The sequence below is a fragment of the Salvelinus alpinus genome, chromosome 11, assembly GCF_045679555.1.
Source record: "Salvelinus alpinus chromosome 11, SLU_Salpinus.1, whole genome shotgun sequence".
NCBI lineage: Eukaryota > Metazoa > Chordata > Actinopteri > Salmoniformes > Salmonidae > Salvelinus > Salvelinus alpinus.
The window spans coordinates 8,913,773-8,935,710 of NC_092096.1; the positions used below are offsets into that span (position 1 = coordinate 8,913,773).

Consider the following 21,938-nt stretch of genomic DNA (forward strand, 5'->3'; position numbering starts at 1 on the left):
GTGAGGTCATCGTGTTTCAAGGCCTGTCGCCCGTCTTGGGCTGGCCCGTTAATTTAACCTCCCTCCTCCTAATCTTCCGGTGCCGCTCGAGGTGAGAGACTCTTAGCTAATTACTGTTAATCTAGTACACCACCTGCCTCGTCCCGCTCCTCCGCTGACCCCCTCTCTGATTATTCCTCGACTGCCCCTCCTGGCGCTCTACTTGCCCCGCTACACTCTTGCCCCTCCCTGCTCTACTGCACCCCTCCTACTTGACCCCTCCCGTGCGTCTTTATGGCCTGTAGACACTGAGGGTTTTTGTCTTTAAGCCCCTGGACGGAAACAGCTGTGCTGAGATGACAGGCTTCTATGTACAACATTTCAGAAATAATTGGTCAGAAGTTTAAGTGGGGGTGGGGGTGGTTGGGGGGGGGGTGCTTGCATGCAAGTGTGTGATTGTGTGGAGCAATTGGTTCCATATAGACTTGTCTTAGAGCCATTTGAGGGTAAACAAACCCACTAGTTGTAATGATGAAAGGGGAACAGAGTTCCTATCCTGTAGTCTGCTACTCTAGTTGTTGTGATGAAAGGGGAACAGAGTTTATATCCTGTAGTCTGCTACTCTAGTTGTTGTGATGAAAGGGGAACAGAGTTCCTATCCTGTAGTCTGCTACTCTAGTTGTTGTGATGAAAGGGGAACAGAGTTTCTATCCTGTAGTCTGCTACTCTAGTTGTTGTGATGAAAGGGGAACAGAGTTTCTATCCTGTAGTCTGCTACTCTAGTTGTTGTGATGAAAGGGGAACAGAGTTTCTATCCTGTAGTCTGCTACTCTAGTTGTTGTGATGAAAGGGGAACAGAGTTTCTATCCTGTAGTCTGCTACTCTAGTTGTTGTGATGAAAGGGGAACAGAGTTCCTATCCTGTAGTCTGCTACTCTAGTTGTTGTGATGAAAGGGGAACAGAGTTCCTATCCTGTAGTCTGCTACTCTAGTTGTTGTGATGAAAGGGGAACAGAGTTTCTATCCTGTAGTCTGCTACTCTAGTTGTTGTGATGAAAGGGGAACAGAGTTTATATCCTGTAGTCTGCTACTCTAGTTGTTGTGATGAAAGGGGAACAGAGTTTCTATCCTGTAGTCTGCTACTCTAGTTGTTGTGATGAAAGGGGAACAGAGTTTCTATCCTGTAGTCTGCTACTCTAGTTGTTGTGATGAAAGGGGAACAGAGTTTCTATCCTGTAGTCTGCTACTCTAGTTGTTGTGATGAAAGGGGAACAGAGTTCCTATCCTGTAGTCTGCTACTCTAGTTGTTGTGATGAAAGGGGAACAGAGTTTCTATCCTGTAGTCTGCTACTCTAGTTGTTGTGATGAAAGGGGAACAGAGTTTCTATCCTGTAGTCTGCTACTCTAGTTGTTGTGATGAAAGGGGAACAGAGTTTATATCCTGTAGTCTGCTACTCTAGTTGTTGTGATGAAAGGGGAACAGAGTTCCTATCCTGTAGTCTGCTACTCTAGTTGTTGTGATGAAAGGGGAACAGAGTTTATATCCTGTAGTCTGCTACTCTAGTTGTTGTGATGAAAGGGGAACAGAGTTTCTATACTGTAGTCTGCTACTCTAGTTGTTGTGATGAAAGGGGAACAGAGTTTATATCCTGTAGTCTGCTACTCTAGTTGTTGTGATGAAAGGGGAACACAGTTTCTATCCTGTAGTCTGCTACTCTAGTTGTTGTGATGAAAGGGGAACAGAGTTTATATCCTGTAGTCTGCTACTCTAGTTGTTGTGATGAAAGGGGAACAGAGTTTATATCCTGTAGTCTGCTACTCTAGTTGTTGTGATGAAAGGGGAACACAGTTTCTATCCTGTAGTCTGCTACTCTAGTTGTTGTGATGAAAGGGGAACAGAGTTTATATCCTGTAGTCTGCTACTCTAGTTGTTGTGATGAAAGGGGAACAGAGTTCCTATCCTGTAGTCTGCTACTCTAGTTGTTGTGATGAAAGGGGAACAGAGTTCCTATCCTGTAGTCTGCTACTCTAGTTGTTGTGATGAAAGGGGAACAGAGTTCCTATCCTGTAGTCTGCTACTCTAGTTGTTGTGATGAAAGGGGAACAGAGTTTCTATCCTGTAGTCTGCTACTCTAGTTGTTGTGATGAAAGGGGAACAGAGTTTCTATCCTGTAGTCTGCTACTCTAGTTGTTGTGATGAAAGGGGAACAGAGTTTCTATCCTGTAGTCTGCTACTCTAGTTGTTGTGATGAAAGGGGAACAGAGTTTCTATCCTGTAGTCTGCTACTCTAGTTGTTGTGATGAAAGGGGAACAGAGTGTCTATACTGTAGTCTGCTACTCTAGTTGTTGTGATGAAAGGGGAACAGAGTTCCTATCCTGTAGTCTGCTACTCTAGTTGTTGTGATGAAAGGGGAACAGAGTTTATATCCTGTAGTCTGCTACTCTAGTTGTTGTGATGAAAGGGGAACAGAGTTTCTATCCTGCGGCCAGAACCAGCTAGTCTTGAGGATTACTCACTGCTGACAAACTGGCCACGGAGCAGGTTCAGACGTGTTGTGTGGTAGAGCTCTGACATCCCTCTGACAAATACCGGAACACAGGAAGTCTCTCTCATACAGGACAATAATCTATACTACCTCCTGAAGTGTACACTCCTTCACTATATCCCACAAAATGTAAAAGCATTGGATTGGTTGAGCTGTGCTTGAGGGAGTTTCATTCTCTTTCTATTGAATGCTATTTGAGGTTATTGAGACGCACCCAGGGGAGGGGCGGAGGGGGGAGGGAAGAGAGGAGGGGGGGCAGAGACGACAGGGGCCTGTGAGCTGACGTTGAGTTGCCAGGTGCCAGTCCACGCAATCTAAAACACTATTTGAATAATGTTCTGTCCTGCTCTAGGGGCTGGTGGGAAAAAGTCAGTCAGTCACACGAACACACTGGTGCACAAGGTTGAATGAATTTGATTAGTAAATATCTTGGTGATTCCTCTGTATAATGGTGCTGTTGTTTGTTGGCAGGGAGAGACCTCTGGGTGCTCATTCTGGGAAAGAATCCGGCGGAGCACCAGATGGGAATTCCTGAATTCAAATATGTTGGGAATATGCATGGAAACGAGGTAAGCTCATCATGGAAGCGCCGACACACACACACACACACACACACACAGAGAAAATATTTGGTGTAGAAGCATTAAGTCATTTTAAATGTGTTTCTAGTCAGCTGTCCAAGCCGTCTTCATTCCTGTTCACTAAAGCCCCCCCCCCCCCCAAAGAGAAGAGGAGATGGTGCTGTTCACTAAAGCCCCCCCCACCCCCAAAGAGGAGAGAGGATATAGATGGTACTAGTCAGTGGTTTCCTCTTTCTTTACCAAACAGGAAATCAAATGAATGTAGACGAGGGGCCTCCCTCTCATATCAAACAAAAACAACTCAGCCTTGCATGTCCTCCGCTTTCCTTTGGCCTTGCTAAATGTGGAAGCAGGGGTGGGCTGCTGCGGACACACACACTGTGTGATTAGGGTTCTGTGGAGATGGATGGAGAGGTCCTTAAATAGAGATGTTTCATCGTCATGTCTGGAGGGACATGCCGTGTGTGTGTGTCGCGTGTGTTCGTGTGTGTCCGTCCTTCAGTCCGTGGCCTGTGGGAAAGAGAGGGCGGGGGCTGGGACCACAAAGAGTTGTAGAAGCTGAGGGCTCTGGGGCCTGGAGGGCCACAGAGGAGGAGCAGCTGACTGTGACCCCAGCAGGAGGAAGTTGAAGAGGGACTCACACTGGTACCCCCCCTTCTTGATCTCCAGTCTTTCTCCCCTCCCTATCGCCCTCCGTTCCTCCACTCTGGTTCCCTCGGTCTTTCTCCTGTCTGGTCTCCCCCACCCCCTTCTTGATCTCCAGTCTTTCTCCCATCCCCTCCCTATCGCCCTCCGTTCCTCCACTCTGGTTCCCTCGGTCTCCTCCTGTCTGGTTTCCCCCGGGGTTCCATTGTAAGTCCCATTCCTCCTCCAGGGGTCTGAATAAATCCCTCTTCGCAGGAGATAGCGACACCACTCTACTCTCGGACTCGAAAATCTGATGAAGATAAATGAGGTTGAGAAGACTCCGGTCCAACGCACAGCAGATATACACACATAGAGAGAGCTGCTCTTCAGCATTACTGTAGTAAACAAACACTAGCAGGCTTCATTAGTAATGAGATAAACAACTACGTAACATGTTTTCTTAAACTAAAACGTGTTCATAATTTACTTCATTGTCCCCATAGGAAAATGTGTTTTTACTGTCAATTTATATACAGTACCAGTCAAAAGTTTGGACACACCTACTCATTCATTTTCTTCATTGTAGAATAATAGTGAAGACATCAAAACTATGAAATAATACACACATAGTTGAGAGAATGCCAAGAATGTGCAAAGCTGTCATCAAGGCAAAGAGTGGCTACTTTGAAGAATCTGGAAAGAATATATATATTTTGATTTGTTTAATCAAAATTTATTTCAGATTCTTCAAAGTAGCCACTCTTTGCCTTGATGACAGCTTTGCACATTCTTGGCATTCTCTCAACTATGTGTGTATTATTTCATAGTTTTGATGTCTTCACTATTATTCTATAATGTAGAAAATGGTAAAAAGAAAGGGTCATACAGAGTGATTCTGGGTAGTCTGAAACAAATCTACTTTGAAACTGAAGTGTACACCTCACACACACGCTTATGGGCTTAACAAAAGACACCTGTACCATGTCACATTTCAACTCTGACATTTTGAGTTAGCATCCCAATATTTTACTTTATATACATCACAGAAGATTGAAATATAACTGCTTGACATAGAAACACCAGATTTTACTTAAAAAAATAATAATTGTTTATTAAAAATATTAAAAACATTCTCGGTAGTCTAGAGGGTAATTTGGTCATTTGATTTTAGGAAAGGGTTTTAAAAGGTGTGTACAGGTTTTCCTGTTTGTCAGCTTGAAAGACACCATCTTGAAATGTGTCAGATGGAAGGGAATGAACTGTTTTATCTCTGTTGCACCATCCTGGAGTTCCACCTGTGAACGCCCAGTCAGAAGCTTCCTTCAGAACAGTGATGGCCGATCTCAACCGCAAAGAGACAATATGGGTGGATGTTTTTGATCCAGCCCAACAGTAACACACCTGATTCAGATTATTGGCTTATCCTAGTCTTTTACTTAAAGGGATATTTCGGGATTTTGGCATTGAGGCCCTTTATCTACTTTCCCCAGAGTCAGATGAACTTGTGGATACAATTTTTATGTCTCAGCGTGCAGTTTGAAGGAAGTTGCTAACAAGCGCTAGTGCAGTTGCCAACAAGCGCTAGTGCAGTTGCTAACAAGCGCTAGTGCAGTTGCTAACAAGCGCTAGTGCAGTTGCTAACTAGCGTTAGTTAGCGCAATGACTGGTAACACTAGTTAGCATTTGCTTGAAAAACTACATCTAACTTCTTTAAAATAGTGGACATCAACGAGTCCATCTGACTCTGGGGAAGTAGACAAAGGGCCTCATTGCTAAAATGCCCGAAGTATCCCTTTAAGACTGATTAGTTAAATCAGGTCAGGTGTGTTACTGCTTGGTTGGGACAAAAGCCTGCAACCACACCACTACACCTGCAGATAGAAATGGTTGACCCTTACTTTAGTGAGACGGAATGGACTTGTGAGAAAATGGAGGGTGTGGACTTGTGAGAAAATGGAGGGTGTGGACTTGTGAGAAAATGGAGGGTGTGGACTTGTGAGAAAATGGAGGGTGTGGGCTTGTGAAAAAATGGATGTTGTGGACTTGCAATAAGTGGTAATACGACTTATTGTAAATAGACGTGACTCTGAGGAGTCTGCTGCTAGAAGACTTAAAGGCCCTAAGACAGCTAACGGTACTATGACTCAGAGACTGAGAGCCCCAAGACAGCTAGTGGTGGTAGTGGTAGACTGAGGCCCCAAGACAGCTAGTGGTGGTGGTAGTAGACTGAGGCCCCAAGACAGCTAGTGGTGGTGGTAGCAGACTGAGAGGCCCCAAGACAGCTAGTGGTGGTGGTGGTAGCAGACTGAGAGGCCCCAAGACAGCTAGTGGTGGTGGTGGTAGTAGACTGAGAGGCCCCAAGACAGCTAGTGGTGGTGGTAGTAGACTGAGAGGCCCCAAGACAGCTAGTGGTGGTGGTGGTGGTAGACTGAGAGGCCCCAAGACAGCTAGTGGTGGTGGTGGTAGCAGACTGAGAGGCCCCAAGACAGCTAGTGGTGGTGGTAGTAGACTGAGATGCCCCAAGACAGCTAGTGGTGGTGGTAGTAGCAGACTGAGAGCCCCAAGACAGCTAGTGGTGGTGGTAGTAGACTGAGAGGCCCCAAGACAGCTAGTAGTGGTGGTGGTAGCAGACTGAGAGGCCCCAAGACAGCTAGTGGTGGTGGTGGTAGCAGACTGAGAGGCCCCAAGACAGCTAGTGGTGGTGGTGGTAGCAGACTGAGAGCCCCAAGACAGCTAGTGGTGGTGGTAGTAGACTGAGAGGCCCCAAGACAGCTAGTAGTGGTGGTGGTAGCAGACTGAGAGCCCCAAGACAGCTAGTGGTGGTGGTAGTAGACTGAGAGGCCCCAAGACAGCTAGTGGTGGTGGTAGTAGACTGAGAGGCCCCAAGACAGCTAGTGGTGGTGGTGGTGGTAGACTGAGAGGCCCCAAGACAGCTAGTGGTGGTGGTGGTAGACTGAGAGGCCCCAAGACAGCTAGTGGTGGTGGTGGTAGACTGAGATGCCCCAAGACAGCTAGTGGTGGTAGTAGTAGACTGAGAGGCCCCAAGACAGCTAGTGGTGGTGGTAGTGGTAGACTGAGATGCCCCAAGACAGCTAGTGGTGGTGGTAGTAGACTGAGGCCCCAAGACAGCTAGTGGTGGTGGTAGTAGTAGACTGAGAGGCCCCAAGACAGCTAGTGGTGGTGGTAGTAGACTGAGGCCCCAAGACAGCTAGTGGTGGTGGTGGTAGACTGAGAGCCCCAAGACAGCTAGTGGTGGTAGTAGTAGACTGAGAGGCCCCAAGACAGCTAGTGGTGGTAGTAGACTGAGAGGCCCCAAGACAGCTAGTGGTGGTGGTGGTAGTAGACTGAGAGGCCCCAAGACAGCTAGTGGTGGTGGTGGTGGTAGTAGACTGAGAGGCCCCAAGACAGCTAGTGGTGGTGGTAGTAGACTGAGAGGCCCCAAGACAGCTAGTGGTGGTAGTAGACTGAGAGGCCCCAAGACAGCTAGTGGTGGTGGTAGTAGACTGAGAGGCCCCAAGACAGCTAGTGGTGGTGGTAGTAGACTGAGAGGCCCCAAGACAGCTAGTGGTGGTAGTAGTAGACTGAGAGGCCCCAAGACAGCTAGTGGTGGTGGTAGTAGACTGAGAGGCCCCAAGACAGCTAGTGGTGGTGGTGGTAGACTGAGAGCCCCAAGACAGCTAGTGGTGGTAGTAGTAGACTGAGAGGCCCCAAGACAGCTAGTGGTGGTGGTGGTAGACTGAGAGGCCCCAAGACAGCTAGTGGTGGTGGTGGTAGACTGAGAGGCCCCAAGACAGCTAGTGGTGGTGGTGGTAGACTGAGAGGCCCCAAGACAGCTAGTGGTGGTGGTGGTAGACTGAGAGGCCCCAAGACAGCTAGTGGTGGTAGTAGACTGAGAGGCCCCAAGACAGCTAGTGGTGGTGGTAGTAGACTGAGGCCCCAAGACAGCTAGTAGTGGTGGTGGTAGTAGACTGAGGCCCCAAGACAGCTAGTGGTGGTAGTAGACTGAGATGCCCCAAGACAGCTAGTGGTGGTAGTAGTAGACTGAGGCCCCAAGACAGCTAGTGGTGGTGGTAGTAGACTGAGAGGCCCCAAGACAGCTAGTGGTGGTAGTAGTAGACTGAGGCCCCAAGACAGCTAGTGGTGGTGGTAGTAGACTGAGATGCCCCAAGACAGCTAGTGGTGGTGGTGGTAGACTGAGAGGCCCCAAGACAGCTAGTGGTGGTGGTAGACTGAGAGGCCCCAAGACAGCTAGTGGTGGTGGTAGTAGACTGAGAGGCCCCAAGACAGCTAGTGGTGGTAGTAGTAGACTGAGAGGCCCCAAGACAGCTAGTGGTGGTGGTAGACTGAGATGCCCCAAGACAGCTAGTGGTGGTAGTAGTAGGCTGAGGCCCCAAGACAGCTAGTGGTGGTGGTAGTAGACTGAGATGCCCCAAGACAGCTAGTGGTGGTAGTAGTAGACTGAGAGGCCCCAAGACAGCTAGTGGTGGTAGTAGTAGACTGAGATGCCCCAAGACAGCTAGTGGTGGTGGTAGTAGACTGAGAGGCCCCAAGACAGCTAGTGGTGGTGGTAGTAGACTGAGATGCCCCAAGACAGCTAGTGGTGGTGGTAGTAGACTGAGATGCCCCAAGACAGCTAGTGGTGGTGGTAGTAGACTGAGATGCCCCAAGACAGCTAGTGGTGGTGGTAGTAGACTGAGAGGCCCCAAGACAGCTAGTGGTGGTGGTAGTAGACTGAGATGCCCCAAGACAGCTAGTGGTGGTGGTAGTAGACTGAGATGCCCCAAGACAGCTAGTGGTGGTGGTAGTAGACTGAGAGGCCCCAAGACAGCTAGTGGTGGTGGTAGACTGAGAGGCCCCAAGACAGCTAGTGGTGGTAGTAGTAGACTGAGATGCCCCAAGACAGCTAGTGGTGGTGGTAGACTGAGAGGCCCCAAGACAGCTAGTGGTGGTGGTAGTAGACTGAGATGCCCCAAGACAGCTAGTGGTGGTGGTGGTAGTAGACTGAGATGCCCCAAGACAGCTAGTGGTGGTGGTAGTAGACTGAGAGGCCCCAAGACAGCTAGTGGTGGTGGTAGACTGAGAGGCCCCAAGACAGCTAGTGGTGGTGGTGGTAGACTGAGATGCCCCAAGACAGCTAGTGGTGGTGGTAGTAGACTGAGATGCCCCAAGACAGCTAGTGGTGGTGGTAGTAGACTGAGAGGCCCCAAGACAGCTAGTGGTGGTGGTAGACTGAGAGGCCCCAAGACAGCTAGTGGTGGTGGTGGTAGACTGAGGCCCCAAGACAGCTAGTGGTGGTGGTAGTAGACTGAGAGGCCCCAAGACAGCTAGTGGTGGTGGTGGTAGTAGACTGAGAGGCCCCAAGACAGCTAGTGGTGGTAGTAGTAGACTGAGATGCCCCAAGACAGCTAGTGGTGGTGGTAGTAGACTGAGATGCCCCAAGACAGCTAGTGGTGGTAGTAGTAGACTGAGATGCCCCAAGACAGCTAGTGGTGGTGGTAGTAGACTGAGAGCCCCAAGACAGCTAGTGGTGGTGGTAGTAGACTGAGAGGCCCCAAGACAGCTAGTGGTGGTGGTAGTAGACTGAGAGCCCCAAGACAGCTAGTGGTGGTGGTAGACTGAGAGGCCCCAAGACAGCTAGTGGTGGTGGTAGTAGACTGAGAGGCCCCAAGACAGCTAGTGGTGGTGGTGGTAGACTGAGATGCCCCAAGACAGCTAGTGGTGGTGGTGGTAGACTGAGAGGCCCCAAGACAGCTAGTGGTGGTGGTGGTGGTGGTGGTAGACTGAGGCCCCAAGACAGCTAGTGGTGGTGGTGGTAGTAGACTGAGAGGCCCCAAGACAGCTAGTGGTGGTGGTAGTAGACTGAGATGCCCCAAGACAGCTAGTGGTGGTGGTGGTAGACTGAGAGGCCCCAAGACAGCTAGTGGTGGTGGTGGTGGTAGTAGACTGAGATGCCCCAAGACAGCTAGTGGTGGTGGTAGTAGACTGAGAGGCCCCAAGACAGCTAGTGGTGGTGGTGGTAGACTGAGAGGCCCCAAGACAGCTAGTGGTGGTGGTGGTGGTAGTAGACTGAGATGCCCCAAGACAGCTAGTGGTGGTGGTGGTAGACTGAGAGGCCCCAAGACAGCTAGTGGTGGTGGTGGTGGTAGTAGACTGAGATGCCCCAAGACAGCTAGTGGTGGTGGTGGTAGACTGAGATGCCCCAAGACAGCTAGTGGTGGTGGTGGTAGTAGACTGAGATGCCCCAAGACAGCTAGTGGTGGTGGTAGTAGACTGAGATGCCCCAAGACAGCTAGTGGTGGTGGTAGTAGACTGAGAGGCCCCAAGACAGCTAGTGGTGGTGGTGGTAGTAGACTGAGATGCCCCAAGACAGCTAGTGGTGGTGGTAGTAGACTGAGAGGCCCCAAGACAGCTAGTGGTGGTGGTAGTAGACTGAGATGCCCCAAGACAGCTAGTGGTGGTAGTAGACTGAGATGCCCCAAGACAGCTAGTGGTGGTGGTGGTAGTAGACTGAGATGCCCCAAGACAGCTAGTGGTGGTGGTGGTGGTAGACTGAGGCCCCAAGACAGCTAGTGGTGGTAGTAGACTGAGAGGCCCCAAGACAGCTAGTGGTGGTGGTGGTAGACTGAGAGGCCCCAAGACAGCTAGTGGTGGTGGTAGTAGACTGAGAGGCCCCAACACAGCTAGTGGTGGTGGTGGTAGACTGAGAGGCCCCAAGACAGCTAGTGGTGGTGGTGGTAGTAGACTGAGATGCCCCAAGACAGCTAGTGGTGGTGGTGGTGGTAGACTGAGGCCCCAAGACAGCTAGTGGTGGTAGTAGACTGAGAGGCCCCAAGACAGCTAGTGGTGGTGGTGGTAGACTGAGAGGCCCCAAGACAGCTAGTGGTGGTGGTAGTAGACTGAGAGGCCCCAACACAGCTAGTGGTGGTGGTGGTAGACTGAGAGGCCCCAAGACAGCTAGTGGTGGTGGTGGTAGTAGACTGAGAGGCCCCAAGACAGCTAGTGGTGGTGGTGGTAGACTGAGAGGCCCCAAGACAGCTAGTGGTGGTGGTAGACTGAGAGGCCCCAAGACAGCTAGTGGTGGTGGTAGTAGACTGAGAGGCCCCAACACAGCTAGTGGTGGTGGTGGTAGACTGAGAGGCCCCAAGACAGCTAGTGGTGGTGGTAGTAGACTGAGAGGCCCCAACACAGCTAGTGGTGGTGGTGGTAGACTGAGAGGCCCCAAGACAGCTAGTGGTGGTGGTGGTAGTAGACTGAGATGCCCCAAGACAGCTAGTGGTGGTGGTGGTGGTAGACTGAGGCCCCAAGACAGCTAGTGGTGGTAGTAGACTGAGAGGCCCCAAGACAGCTAGTGGTGGTGGTAGTAGACTGAGATGCCCCAAGACAGCTAGTGGTGGTGGTGGTAGTAGACTGAGAGGCCCCAAGACAGCTAGTGGTGGTGGTGGTAGTAGACTGAGAGGCCCCAAGACAGCTAGTGGTGGTAGTAGTAGACTGAGAGGCCCCAAGACAGCTAGTGGTGGTGGTAGTAGACTGAGAGGCCCCAAGACAGCTAGTGGTGGTGGTGGTAGTAGACTGAGAGGCCCCAAGACAGCTAGTGGTGGTAGTAGTAGACTGAGAGGCCCCAAGACAGCTAGTGGTGGTGGTGGTAGACTGAGATGCCCCAAGACAGCTAGTGGTGGTAGTAGACTGAGAGGCCCCAAGACAGCTAGTGGTGGTGGTAGTAGACTGAGAGGCCCCAAGACAGCTAGTGGTGGTGGTAGTAGACTGAGAGGCCCCAAGACAGCTAGTGGTGGTAGTAGACTGAGATGCCCCAAGACAGCTAGTGGTGGTAGTAGTAGACTGAGAGGCCCCAAGACAGCTAGTGGTGGTGGTGGTAGACTGAGATGCCCCAAGACAGCTAGTGGTGGTAGTAGACTGAGAGGCCCCAAGACAGCTAGTGGTGGTGGTAGTAGACTGAGAGGCCCCAAGACAGCAATTGGTGGTGGTGGTAGACTGAGAGGCCCCAAGACAGCTAGTGGTAGTAGTAGACTGAGATGCCCCAAGACAGCTAGTGGTGGTGGTAGTAGACTGAGAGGCCCCAAGACAGCTAGTGGTGGTGGTGGTAGTAGACTGAGAGGCCCCAAGACAGCTAGTGGTGGTAGTAGACTGAGAGGCCCCAAGACAGCAATTGGTGGTGGTGGTAGACTGAGAGGCCCCAAGACAGCTAGTGGTGGTGGTAGTAGACTGAGATGCCCCAAGACAGCTAGTGGTGGTGGTGGTAGTAGACTGAGAGGCCCCAAGACAGCTAGTGGTGGTGGTAGTAGACTGAGGCCCCAAGACAGCCAGTAGTGGTGGTGGTAGTAGTAGACTGAGGCCCCAAGACAGCTAGTGGTGGTAGTAGACTGAGATGCCCCAAGACAGCTAGTGGTGGTAGTAGTAGACTGAGAGGCCCCAAGACAGCTAGTGGTGGTAGTAGTAGACTGAGAGGCCCCAAGACAGCTAGTGGTGGTGGTAGTAGACTGAGATGCCCCAAGACAGCTAGTGGTGGTGGTAGTAGACTGAGATGCCCCAAGACAGCTAGTGGTGGTGGTAGTAGACTGAGATGCCCCAAGACAGCTAGTGGTGGTGGTAGTAGACTGAGATGCCCCAAGACAGCTAGTGGTGGTGGTGGTAGACTGAGATGCCCCAAGACAGCTAGTGGTGGTGGTGGTAGACTGAGAGGCCCCAAGACAGCTAGTGGTGGTGGTAGTAGACTGAGATGCCCCAAGACAGCTAGTGGTGGTAGTAGTAGACTGAGAGGCCCCAAGACAGCTAGTGGTGGTGGTAGTAGACTGAGATGCCCCAAGACAGCTAGTGGTGGTGGTAGTAGACTGAGATGCCCCAAGACAGCTAGTGGTGGTGGTAGTAGACATAGATGCCCCAAGACAGCTAGTGGTGGTGGTAGTAGACTGAGATGCCCCAAGACAGCTAGTGGTGGTGGTGGTAGACTGAGAGGCCCCAAGACAGCTAGTGGTGGTGGTAGTAGACTGAGATGCCCCAAGACAGCTAGTGGTGGTGGTGGTAGTAGACTGAGATGCCCCAAGACAGCTAGTGGTGGTGGTAGTAGACTGAGATGCCCCAAGACAGCTAGTGGTGGTGGTAGTAGACTGAGATGCCCCAAGACAGCTAGTGGTGGTGGTAGTAGACTGAGATGCCCCAAGACAGCTAGTGGTGGTGGTGGTAGACTGAGAGGCCCCAAGACAGCTAGTGGTGGTGGTAGTAGACTGAGATGCCCCAAGACAGCTAGTGGTGGTGGTGGTAGTAGACTGAGATGCCCCAAGACAGCTAGTGGTGGTGGTAGTAGACTGAGATGCCCCAAGACAGCTAGTGGTGGTGGTGGTAGACTGAGAGGCCCCAAGACAGCTAGTGGTGGTGGTAGTAGACTGAGATGCCCCAAGACAGCTAGTGGTGGTGGTAGTAGACTGAGATGCCCCAAGACAGCTAGTGGTGGTGGTGGTAGACTGAGAGGCCCCAAGACAGCTAGTGGTGGTGGTAGTAGACTGAGATGCCCCAAGACAGCTAGTGGTGGTGGTGGTAGTAGACTGAGATGCCCCAAGACAGCTAGTGGTGGTGGTAGTAGACTGAGATGCCCCAAGACAGCTAGTGGTGGTGGTAGTAGACTGAGATGCCCCAAGACAGCTAGTGGTGGTGGTAGTAGACTGAGATGCCCCAAGACAGCTAGTGGTGGTGGTGGTAGACTGAGAGGCCCCAAGACAGCTAGTGGTGGTGGTAGTAGACTGAGATGCCCCAAGACAGCTAGTGGTGGTGGTGGTAGTAGACTGAGATGCCCCAAGACAGCTAGTGGTGGTGGTGGTAGACTGAGAGGCCCCAAGACAGCTAGTGGTGGTGGTAGTAGACTGAGATGCCCCAAGACAGCTAGTGGTGGTGGTGGTAGTAGACTGAGATGCCCCAAGACAGCTAGTGGTGGTGGTAGTAGACTGAGAGGCCCCAAGACAGCTAGTGGTGGTGGTAGTAGACTGAGATGCCCCAAGACAGCTAGTGGTGGTGGTGGTAGTAGACTGAGATGCCCCAAGACAGCTAGTGGTGGTGGTAGTAGACTGAGAGGCCCCAAGACAGCTAGTGGTGGTGGTAGACTGAGATGCCCCAAGACAGCTAGTGGTGGTGGTAGTAGACTGAGATGCCCCAAGACAGCTAGTGGTGGTGGTAATAGACTGAGATGCCCCAAGACAGCTAGTGGTGGTAGTAGACTGAGAGGCCCCAAGACAGCTAGTGGTGGTGGTAGTAGACTGAGAGGCCCCAAGACAGCTAGTGGTGGTGGTGGTAGTAGACTGAGATGCCCCAAGACAGCTAGTGGTGGTGGTGGTAGACTGAGAGGCCCCAAGACAGCTAGTGGTGGTGGTAGTAGACTGAGAGGCCCCAAGACAGCTAGTGGTGGTGGTGGTAGACTGAGAGGCCCCAAGACAGCTAGTGGTGGTGGTAGTAGACTGAGAGGCCCCAAGACAGCTAGTGGTGGTGGTGGTAGACTGAGAGGCCCCAAGACAGCTAGTGGTGGTGGTAGTAGACTGAGATGCCCCAAGACAGCTAGTGGTGGTGGTGGTGGTAGTAGACTGAGATGCCCCAAGACAGCTAGTGGTGGTGGTGGTAGCAGACTGAGAGCCCCAAGACAGCTAGTGGTGGTAGTAGTAGACTGAGAGGCCCCAAGACAGCTAGTGGTGGTGGTAGTAGACTGAGGCCCCAAGACAGCTAGTGGTGGTGGTGGTAGACTGAGAGGCCCCAAGACAGCTAGTGGTGGTGGTAGTAGACTGAGAGGCCCCAAGACAGCTAGTGGTGGTAGTAGTAGACTGAGATGCCCCAAGACAGCTAGTGGTGGTGGTAGTAGACTGAGATGCCCCAAGACAGCTAGTGGTGGTGGTAGTAGACTGAGAGGCCCCAAGACAGCTAGTGGTGGTGGTGGTAGTAGACTGAGAGGCCCCAAGACAGCTAGTGGTGGTGGTGGTAGTAGACTGAGAGGCCCCAAGACAGCTAGTGGTGGTGGTGGTGGTAGCAGACTGAGATGCCCCAAGACAGCTAGTGGTGGTGGTAGTAGACTGAGATGCCCCAAGACAGCTAGTGGTGGTGGTGGTAGACTGAGATGCCCCAAGACAGCTAGTGGTGGTGGTGGTAGACTGAGAGGCCCCAAGACAGCTAGTGGTGGTGGTAGTAGACTGAGGCCCCAAGACAGCTAGTGGTGGTAGTAGTAGACTGAGAGGCCCCAAGACAGCTAGTGGTGGTGGTAGTAGACTGAGGCCCCAAGACAGCTAGTGGTGGTGGTAGTAGACTGAGAGGCCCCAAGACAGCTAGTGGTGGTGGTAGTAGACTGAGATGCCCCAAGACAGCTAGTGGTGGTAGTAGACTGAGGCCCCAAGACAGCTAGTGGTGGTGGTAGTAGACTGAGAGGCCCCAAGACAGCTAGTGGTGGTGGTGGTGGTGGTGGTAGACTGAGGCCCCAAGACAGCTAGTGGTGGTGGTGGTAGTAGACTGAGAGGCCCCAAGACAGCTAGTGGTGGTGGTAGTAGACTGAGATGCCCCAAGACAGCTAGTGGTGGTGGTGGTGGTAGACTGAGAGGCCCCAAGACAGCTAGTGGTGGTGGTGGTGGTAGTAGACTGAGATGCCCCAAGACAGCTAGTGGTGGTGGTAGTAGACTGAGAGGCCCCAAGACAGCTAGTGGTGGTGGTGGTAGACTGAGAGGCCCCAAGACAGCTAGTGGTGGTGGTGGTGGTAGTAGACTGAGATGCCCCAAGACAGCTAGTGGTGGTGGTGGTAGACTGAGAGGCCCCAAGACAGCTAGTGGTGGTGGTGGTGGTAGTAGACTGAGATGCCCCAAGACAGCTAGTGGTGGTGGTGGTAGACTGAGATGCCCCAAGACAGCTAGTGGTGGTGGTGGTAGTAGACTGAGATGCCCCAAGACAGCTAGTGGTGGTGGTAGTAGACTGAGATGCCCCAAGACAGCTAGTGGTGGTGGTAGTAGACTGAGAGGCCCCAAGACAGCTAGTGGTGGTGGTGGTAGTAGACTGAGATGCCCCAAGACAGCTAGTGGTGGTGGTAGTAGACTGAGAGGCCCCAAGACAGCTAGTGGTGGTGGTAGTAGACTGAGATGCCCCAAGACAGCTAGTGGTGGTAGTAGACTGAGATGCCCCAAGACAGCTAGTGGTGGTGGTGGTAGTAGACTGAGATGCCCCAAGACAGCTAGTGGTGGTGGTGGTGGTAGACTGAGGCCCCAAGACAGCTAGTGGTGGTAGTAGACTGAGAGGCCCCAAGACAGCTAGTGGTGGTGGTGGTAGACTGAGAGGCCCCAAGACAGCTAGTGGTGGTGGTAGTAGACTGAGAGGCCCCAACACAGCTAGTGGTGGTGGTGGTAGACTGAGAGGCCCCAAGACAGCTAGTGGTGGTGGTGGTAGTAGACTGAGATGCCCCAAGACAGCTAGTGGTGGTGGTGGTGGTAGACTGAGGCCCCAAGACAGCTAGTGGTGGTAGTAGACTGAGAGGCCCCAAGACAGCTAGTGGTGGTGGTGGTAGACTGAGAGGCCCCAAGACAGCTAGTGGTGGTGGTAGTAGACTGAGAGGCCCCAACACAGCTAGTGGTGGTGGTGGTAGACTGAGAGGCCCCAAGACAGCTAGTGGTGGTGGTGGTAGTAGACTGAGAGGCCCCAAGACAGCTAGTGGTGGTGGTGGTAGACTGAGAGGCCCCAAGACAGCTAGTGGTGGTGGTAGACTGAGAGGCCCCAAGACAGCTAGTGGTGGTGGTAGACTGAGAGGCCCCAAGACAGCTAGTGGTGGTGGTAGTAGACTGAGATGCCCCAAGACAGCTAGTGGTGGTGGTGGTAGTAGACTGAGAGGCCCCAAGACAGCTAGTGGTGGTGGTGGTAGTAGACTGAGAGGCCCCAAGACAGCTAGTGGTGGTAGTAGTAGACTGAGAGGCCCCAAGACAGCTAGTGGTGGTGGTAGTAGACTGAGAGGCCCCAAGACAGCTAGTGGTGGTGGTGGTAGTAGACTGAGAGGCCCCAAGACAGCTAGTGGTGGTAGTAGTAGACTGAGAGGCCCCAAGACAGCTAGTGGTGGTGGTGGTAGACTGAGATGCCCCAAGACAGCTAGTGGTGGTAGTAGACTGAGAGGCCCCAAGACAGCTAGTGGTGGTGGTAGTAGACTGAGAGGCCCCAAGACAGCTAGTGGTGGTGGTAGTAGACTGAGAGGCCCCAAGACAGCTAGTGGTGGTAGTAGACTGAGATGCCCCAAGACAGCTAGTGGTGGTAGTAGTAGACTGAGAGGCCCCAAGACAGCTAGTGGTGGTGGTGGTAGACTGAGATGCCCCAAGACAGCTAGTGGTGGTAGTAGACTGAGAGGCCCCAAGACAGCTAGTGGTGGTGGTAGTAGACTGAGAGGCCCCAAGACAGCAATTGGTGGTGGTGGTAGACTGAGAGGCCCCAAGACAGCTAGTGGTAGTAGTAGACTGAGATGCCCCAAGACAGCTAGTGGTGGTGGTAGTAGACTGAGAGGCCCCAAGACAGCTAGTGGTGGTGGTGGTAGTAGACTGAGAGGCCCCAAGACAGCTAGTGGTGGTAGTAGACTGAGAGGCCCCAAGACAGCAATTGGTGGTGGTGGTAGACTGAGAGGCCCCAAGACAGCTAGTGGTGGTGGTAGTAGACTGAGATGCCCCAAGACAGCTAGTGGTGGTGGTGGTAGTAGACTGAGAGGCCCCAAGACAGCTAGTGGTGGTGGTAGTAGACTGAGGCCCCAAGACAGCCAGTAGTGGTGGTGGTAGTAGTAGACTGAGGCCCCAAGACAGCTAGTGGTGGTAGTAGACTGAGATGCCCCAAGACAGCTAGTGGTGGTAGTAGTAGACTGAGAGGCCCCAAGACAGCTAGTGGTGGTAGTAGTAGACTGAGAGGCCCCAAGACAGCTAGTGGTGGTGGTAGTAGACTGAGATGCCCCAAGACAGCTAGTGGTGGTGGTAGTAGACTGAGATGCCCCAAGACAGCTAGTGGTGGTGGTAGTAGACTGAGATGCCCCAAGACAGCTAGTGGTGGTGGTAGTAGACTGAGATGCCCCAAGACAGCTAGTGGTGGTGGTGGTAGACTGAGATGCCCCAAGACAGCTAGTGGTGGTGGTGGTAGACTGAGAGGCCCCAAGACAGCTAGTGGTGGTGGTAGTAGACTGAGATGCCCCAAGACAGCTAGTGGTGGTAGTAGTAGACTGAGAGGCCCCAAGACAGCTAGTGGTGGTGGTAGTAGACTGAGATGCCCCAAGACAGCTAGTGGTGGTGGTAGTAGACTGAGATGCCCCAAGACAGCTAGTGGTGGTGGTAGTAGACTGAGATGCCCCAAGACAGCTAGTGGTGGTGGTAGTAGACTGAGATGCCCCAAGACAGCTAGTGGTGGTGGTGGTAGACTGAGAGGCCCCAAGACAGCTAGTGGTGGTGGTAGTAGACTGAGATGCCCCAAGACAGCTAGTGGTGGTGGTGGTAGTAGACTGAGATGCCCCAAGACAGCTAGTGGTGGTGGTAGTAGACTGAGATGCCCCAAGACAGCTAGTGGTGGTGGTAGTAGACTGAGATGCCCCAAGACAGCTAGTGGTGGTGGTAGTAGACTGAGATGCCCCAAGACAGCTAGTGGTGGTGGTGGTAGACTGAGAGGCCCCAAGACAGCTAGTGGTGGTGGTAGTAGACTGAGATGCCCCAAGACAGCTAGTGGTGGTGGTGGTAGTAGACTGAGATGCCCCAAGACAGCTAGTGGTGGTGGTGGTAGACTGAGAGGCCCCAAGACAGCTAGTGGTGGTGGTAGTAGACTGAGATGCCCCAAGACAGCTAGTGGTGGTGGTGGTAGTAGACTGAGATGCCCCAAGACAGCTAGTGGTGGTGGTAGTAGACTGAGAGGCCCCAAGACAGCTAGTGGTGGTGGTAGTAGACTGAGATGCCCCAAGACAGCTAGTGGTGGTGGTGGTAGTAGACTGAGATGCCCCAAGACAGCTAGTGGTGGTGGTAGTAGACTGAGAGGCCCCAAGACAGCTAGTGGTGGTGGTAGACTGAGATGCCCCAAGACAGCTAGTGGTGGTGGTAGTAGACTGAGATGCCCCAAGACAGCTAGTGGTGGTGGTAATAGACTGAGATGCCCCAAGACAGCTAGTGGTGGTAGTAGACTGAGAGGCCCCAAGACAGCTAGTGGTGGTGGTAGTAGACTGAGAGGCCCCAAGACAGCTAGTGGTGGTGGTGGTAGACTGAGAGGCCCCAAGACAGCTAGTGGTGGTGGTAGTAGACTGAGAGGCCCCAAGACAGCTAGTGGTGGTGGTAGTAGACTGAGAGGCCCCAAGACAGCTAGTGGTGGTGGTAGTAGACTGAGAGGCCCCAAGACAGCTAGTGGTGGTGGTGGTAGACTGAGAGGCCCCAAGACAGCTAGTGGTGGTGGTAGTAGACTGAGATGCCCCAAGACAGCTAGTGGTGGTTGTGGTGGTAGTAGACTGAGATGCCCCAAGACAGCTAGTGGTGGTGGTGGTAGCAGACTGAGAGCCCCAAGACAGCTAGTGGTGGTAGTAGTAGACTGAGAGGCCCCAAGACAGCTAGTGGTGGTGGTAGTAGACTGAGGCCCCAAGACAGCTAGTGGTGGTGGTGGTAGACTGAGAGGCCCCAAGACAGCTAGTGGTGGTGGTAGTAGACTGAGAGGCCCCAAGACAGCTAGTGGTGGTAGTAGTAGACTGAGATGCCCCAAGACAGCTAGTGGTGGTGGTAGTAGACTGAGATGCCCCAAGACAGCTAGTGGTGGTGGTAGTAGACTGAGAGGCCCCAAGACAGCTAGTGGTGGTGGTGGTAGTAGACTGAGAGGCCCCAAGACAGCTAGTGGTGGTGGTGGTAGTAGACTGAGAGGCCCCAAGACAGCTAGTGGTGGTGGTGGTAGTAGACTGAGAGGCCCCAAGACAGCTAGTGGTGGTGGTGGTGGTAGTAGACTGAGATGCCCCAAGACAGCTAGTGGTGGTGGTAGTAGACTGAGATGCCCCAAGACAGCTAGTGGTGGTGGTGGTAGACTGAGATGCCCCAAGACAGCTAGTGGTGGTGGTGGTAGACTGAGAGGCCCCAAGACAGCTAGTGGTGGTGGTAGTAGACTGAGGCCCCAAGACAGCTAGTGGTGGTAGTAGTAGACTGAGAGGCCCCAAGACAGCTAGTGGTGGTGGTAGTAGACTGAGGCCCCAAGACAGCTAGTGGTGGTGGTAGTAGACTGAGAGGCCCCAAGACAGCTAGTGGTGGTGGTAGTAGACTGAGAGGCCCCAAGACAGCTAGTGGTGGTGGTAGTAGACTGAGGCCCCAAGACAGCTAGTGGTGGTGGTAGTAGACTGAGGCCCCAAGACAGCTAGTGGTGGTGGTGGTAGACTGAGAGGCCCCAAGACAGCTAGTGGTGGTGGTAGTAGACTGAGATGCCCCAAGACAGCTAGTGGTGGTAGTAGACTGAGGCCCCAAGACAGCTAGTGGTGGTGGTAGTAGACTGAGAGGCCCCAAGACAGCTAGTGGTGGTGGTAGTAGACTGAGAGGCCCCAAGACAGCTAGTGGTGGTGGTAGTAGACTGAGGCCCCAAGACAGCTAGTGGTGGTGGTAGTAGACTGAGGCCCCAAGACAGCTAGTGGTGGTGGTGGTAGACTGAGAGGCCCCAAGACAGCTAGTGGTGGTGGTAGTAGACTGAGATGCCCCAAGACAGCTAGTGGTGGTAGTAGACTGAGATGCCCCAAGACAGCTAGTGGTGGTGGTAGTAGACTGAGATGCCCCAAGACAGCTAGTGGTGTTGTTAGTAGACTGAGATGCCCCAAGACAGCTAGTGGTGGTGGTAGTAGACTGAGATGCCCCAAGACAGCTAGTGGTGGTGGTGGTAGACTGAGAGGCCCCAAGACAGCTAGTGGTGGTGGTAGTAGACTGAGATGCCCCAAGACAGCTAGTGGTGGTGGTGGTAGTAGACTGAGATGCCCCAAGACAGCTAGTGGTGGTGGTGGTAGACTGAGAGGCCCCAAGACAGCTAGTGGTGGTGGTAGTAGACTGAGATGCCCCAAGACAGCTAGTGGTGGTGGTGGTAGTAGACTGAGATGCCCCAAGACAGCTAGTGGTGGTGGTAGTAGACTGAGAGGCCCCAAGACAGCTAGTGGTGGTGGTAGTAGACTGAGATGCCCCAAGACAGCTAGTGGTGGTGGTGGTAGTAGACTGAGATGCCCCAAGACAGCTAGTGGTGGTGGTAGTAGACTGAGAGGCCCCAAGACAGCTAGTGGTGGTGGTAGACTGAGATGCCCCAAGACAGCTAGTGGTGGTGGTAGTAGACTGAGATGCCCCAAGACAGCTAGTGGTGGTGGTAGTAGACTGAGATGCCCCAAGACAGCTAGTGGTGGTAGTAGACTGAGAGGCCCCAAGACAGCTAGTGGTGGTGGTAGTAGACTGAGAGGCCCCAAGACAGCTAGTGGTGGTGGTGGTAGTAGACTGAGATGCCCCAAGACAGCTAGTGGTGGTGGTGGTAGACTGAGAGGCCCCAAGACAGCTAGTGGTGGTGGTAGTAGACTGAGAGGCCCCAAGACAGCTAGTGGTGGTGGTGGTAGACTGAGAGGCCCCAAGACAGCTAGTGGTGGTGGTAGTAGACTGAGATGCCCCAAGACAGCTAGTGGTGGTGGTGGTAGACTGAGGCCCCAAGACAGCTAGTGGTGGTGGTAGTAGACTGAGATGCCCCAAGACAGCTAGTGGTGGTGGTGGTGGTAGTAGACTGAGATGCCCCAAGACAGCTAGTGGTGGTGGTGGTAGCAGACTGAGAGCCCCAAGACAGCTAGTGGTGGTAGTAGTAGACTGAGAGGCCCCAAGACAGCTAGTGGTGGTGGTAGTAGACTGAGGCCCCAAGACAGCTAGTGGTGGTGGTGGTAGACTGAGAGGCCCCAAGACAGCTAGTGGTGGTGGTAGTAGACTGAGAGGCCCCAAGACAGCTAGTGGTGGTAGTAGTAGACTGAGATGCCCCAAGACAGCTAGTGGTGGTGGTAGTAGACTGAGATGCCCCAAGACAGCTAGTGGTGGTGGTAGTAGACCGAGAGGCCCCAAGACAGCTAGTGGTGGTGGTGGTAGTAGACTGAGAGGCCCCAAGACAGCTAGTGGTGGTGGTGGTAGTAGACTGAGAGGCCCCAAGACAGCTAGTGGTGGTGGTGGTGGTAGTAGACTGAGATGCCCCAAGACAGCTAGTGGTGGTG

General features: G+C 52.9%; 1 protein-coding gene across 1 annotated transcript in view; it reads left to right on the forward strand.

Annotated features, from left to right (window-relative positions):
• Positions 1 to 21,938, forward strand: part of cpm (carboxypeptidase M) — a 136,583-nt gene that overhangs the window by 18,919 nt on the left and 95,726 nt on the right. The window contains exon 3 of the mRNA XM_071331677.1: positions 2,997 to 3,094. Coding sequence (XP_071187778.1) covers positions 2,997 to 3,094 — 98 coding nt within the window. The remainder of the gene's footprint in view (positions 1 to 2,996; positions 3,095 to 21,938) is intronic.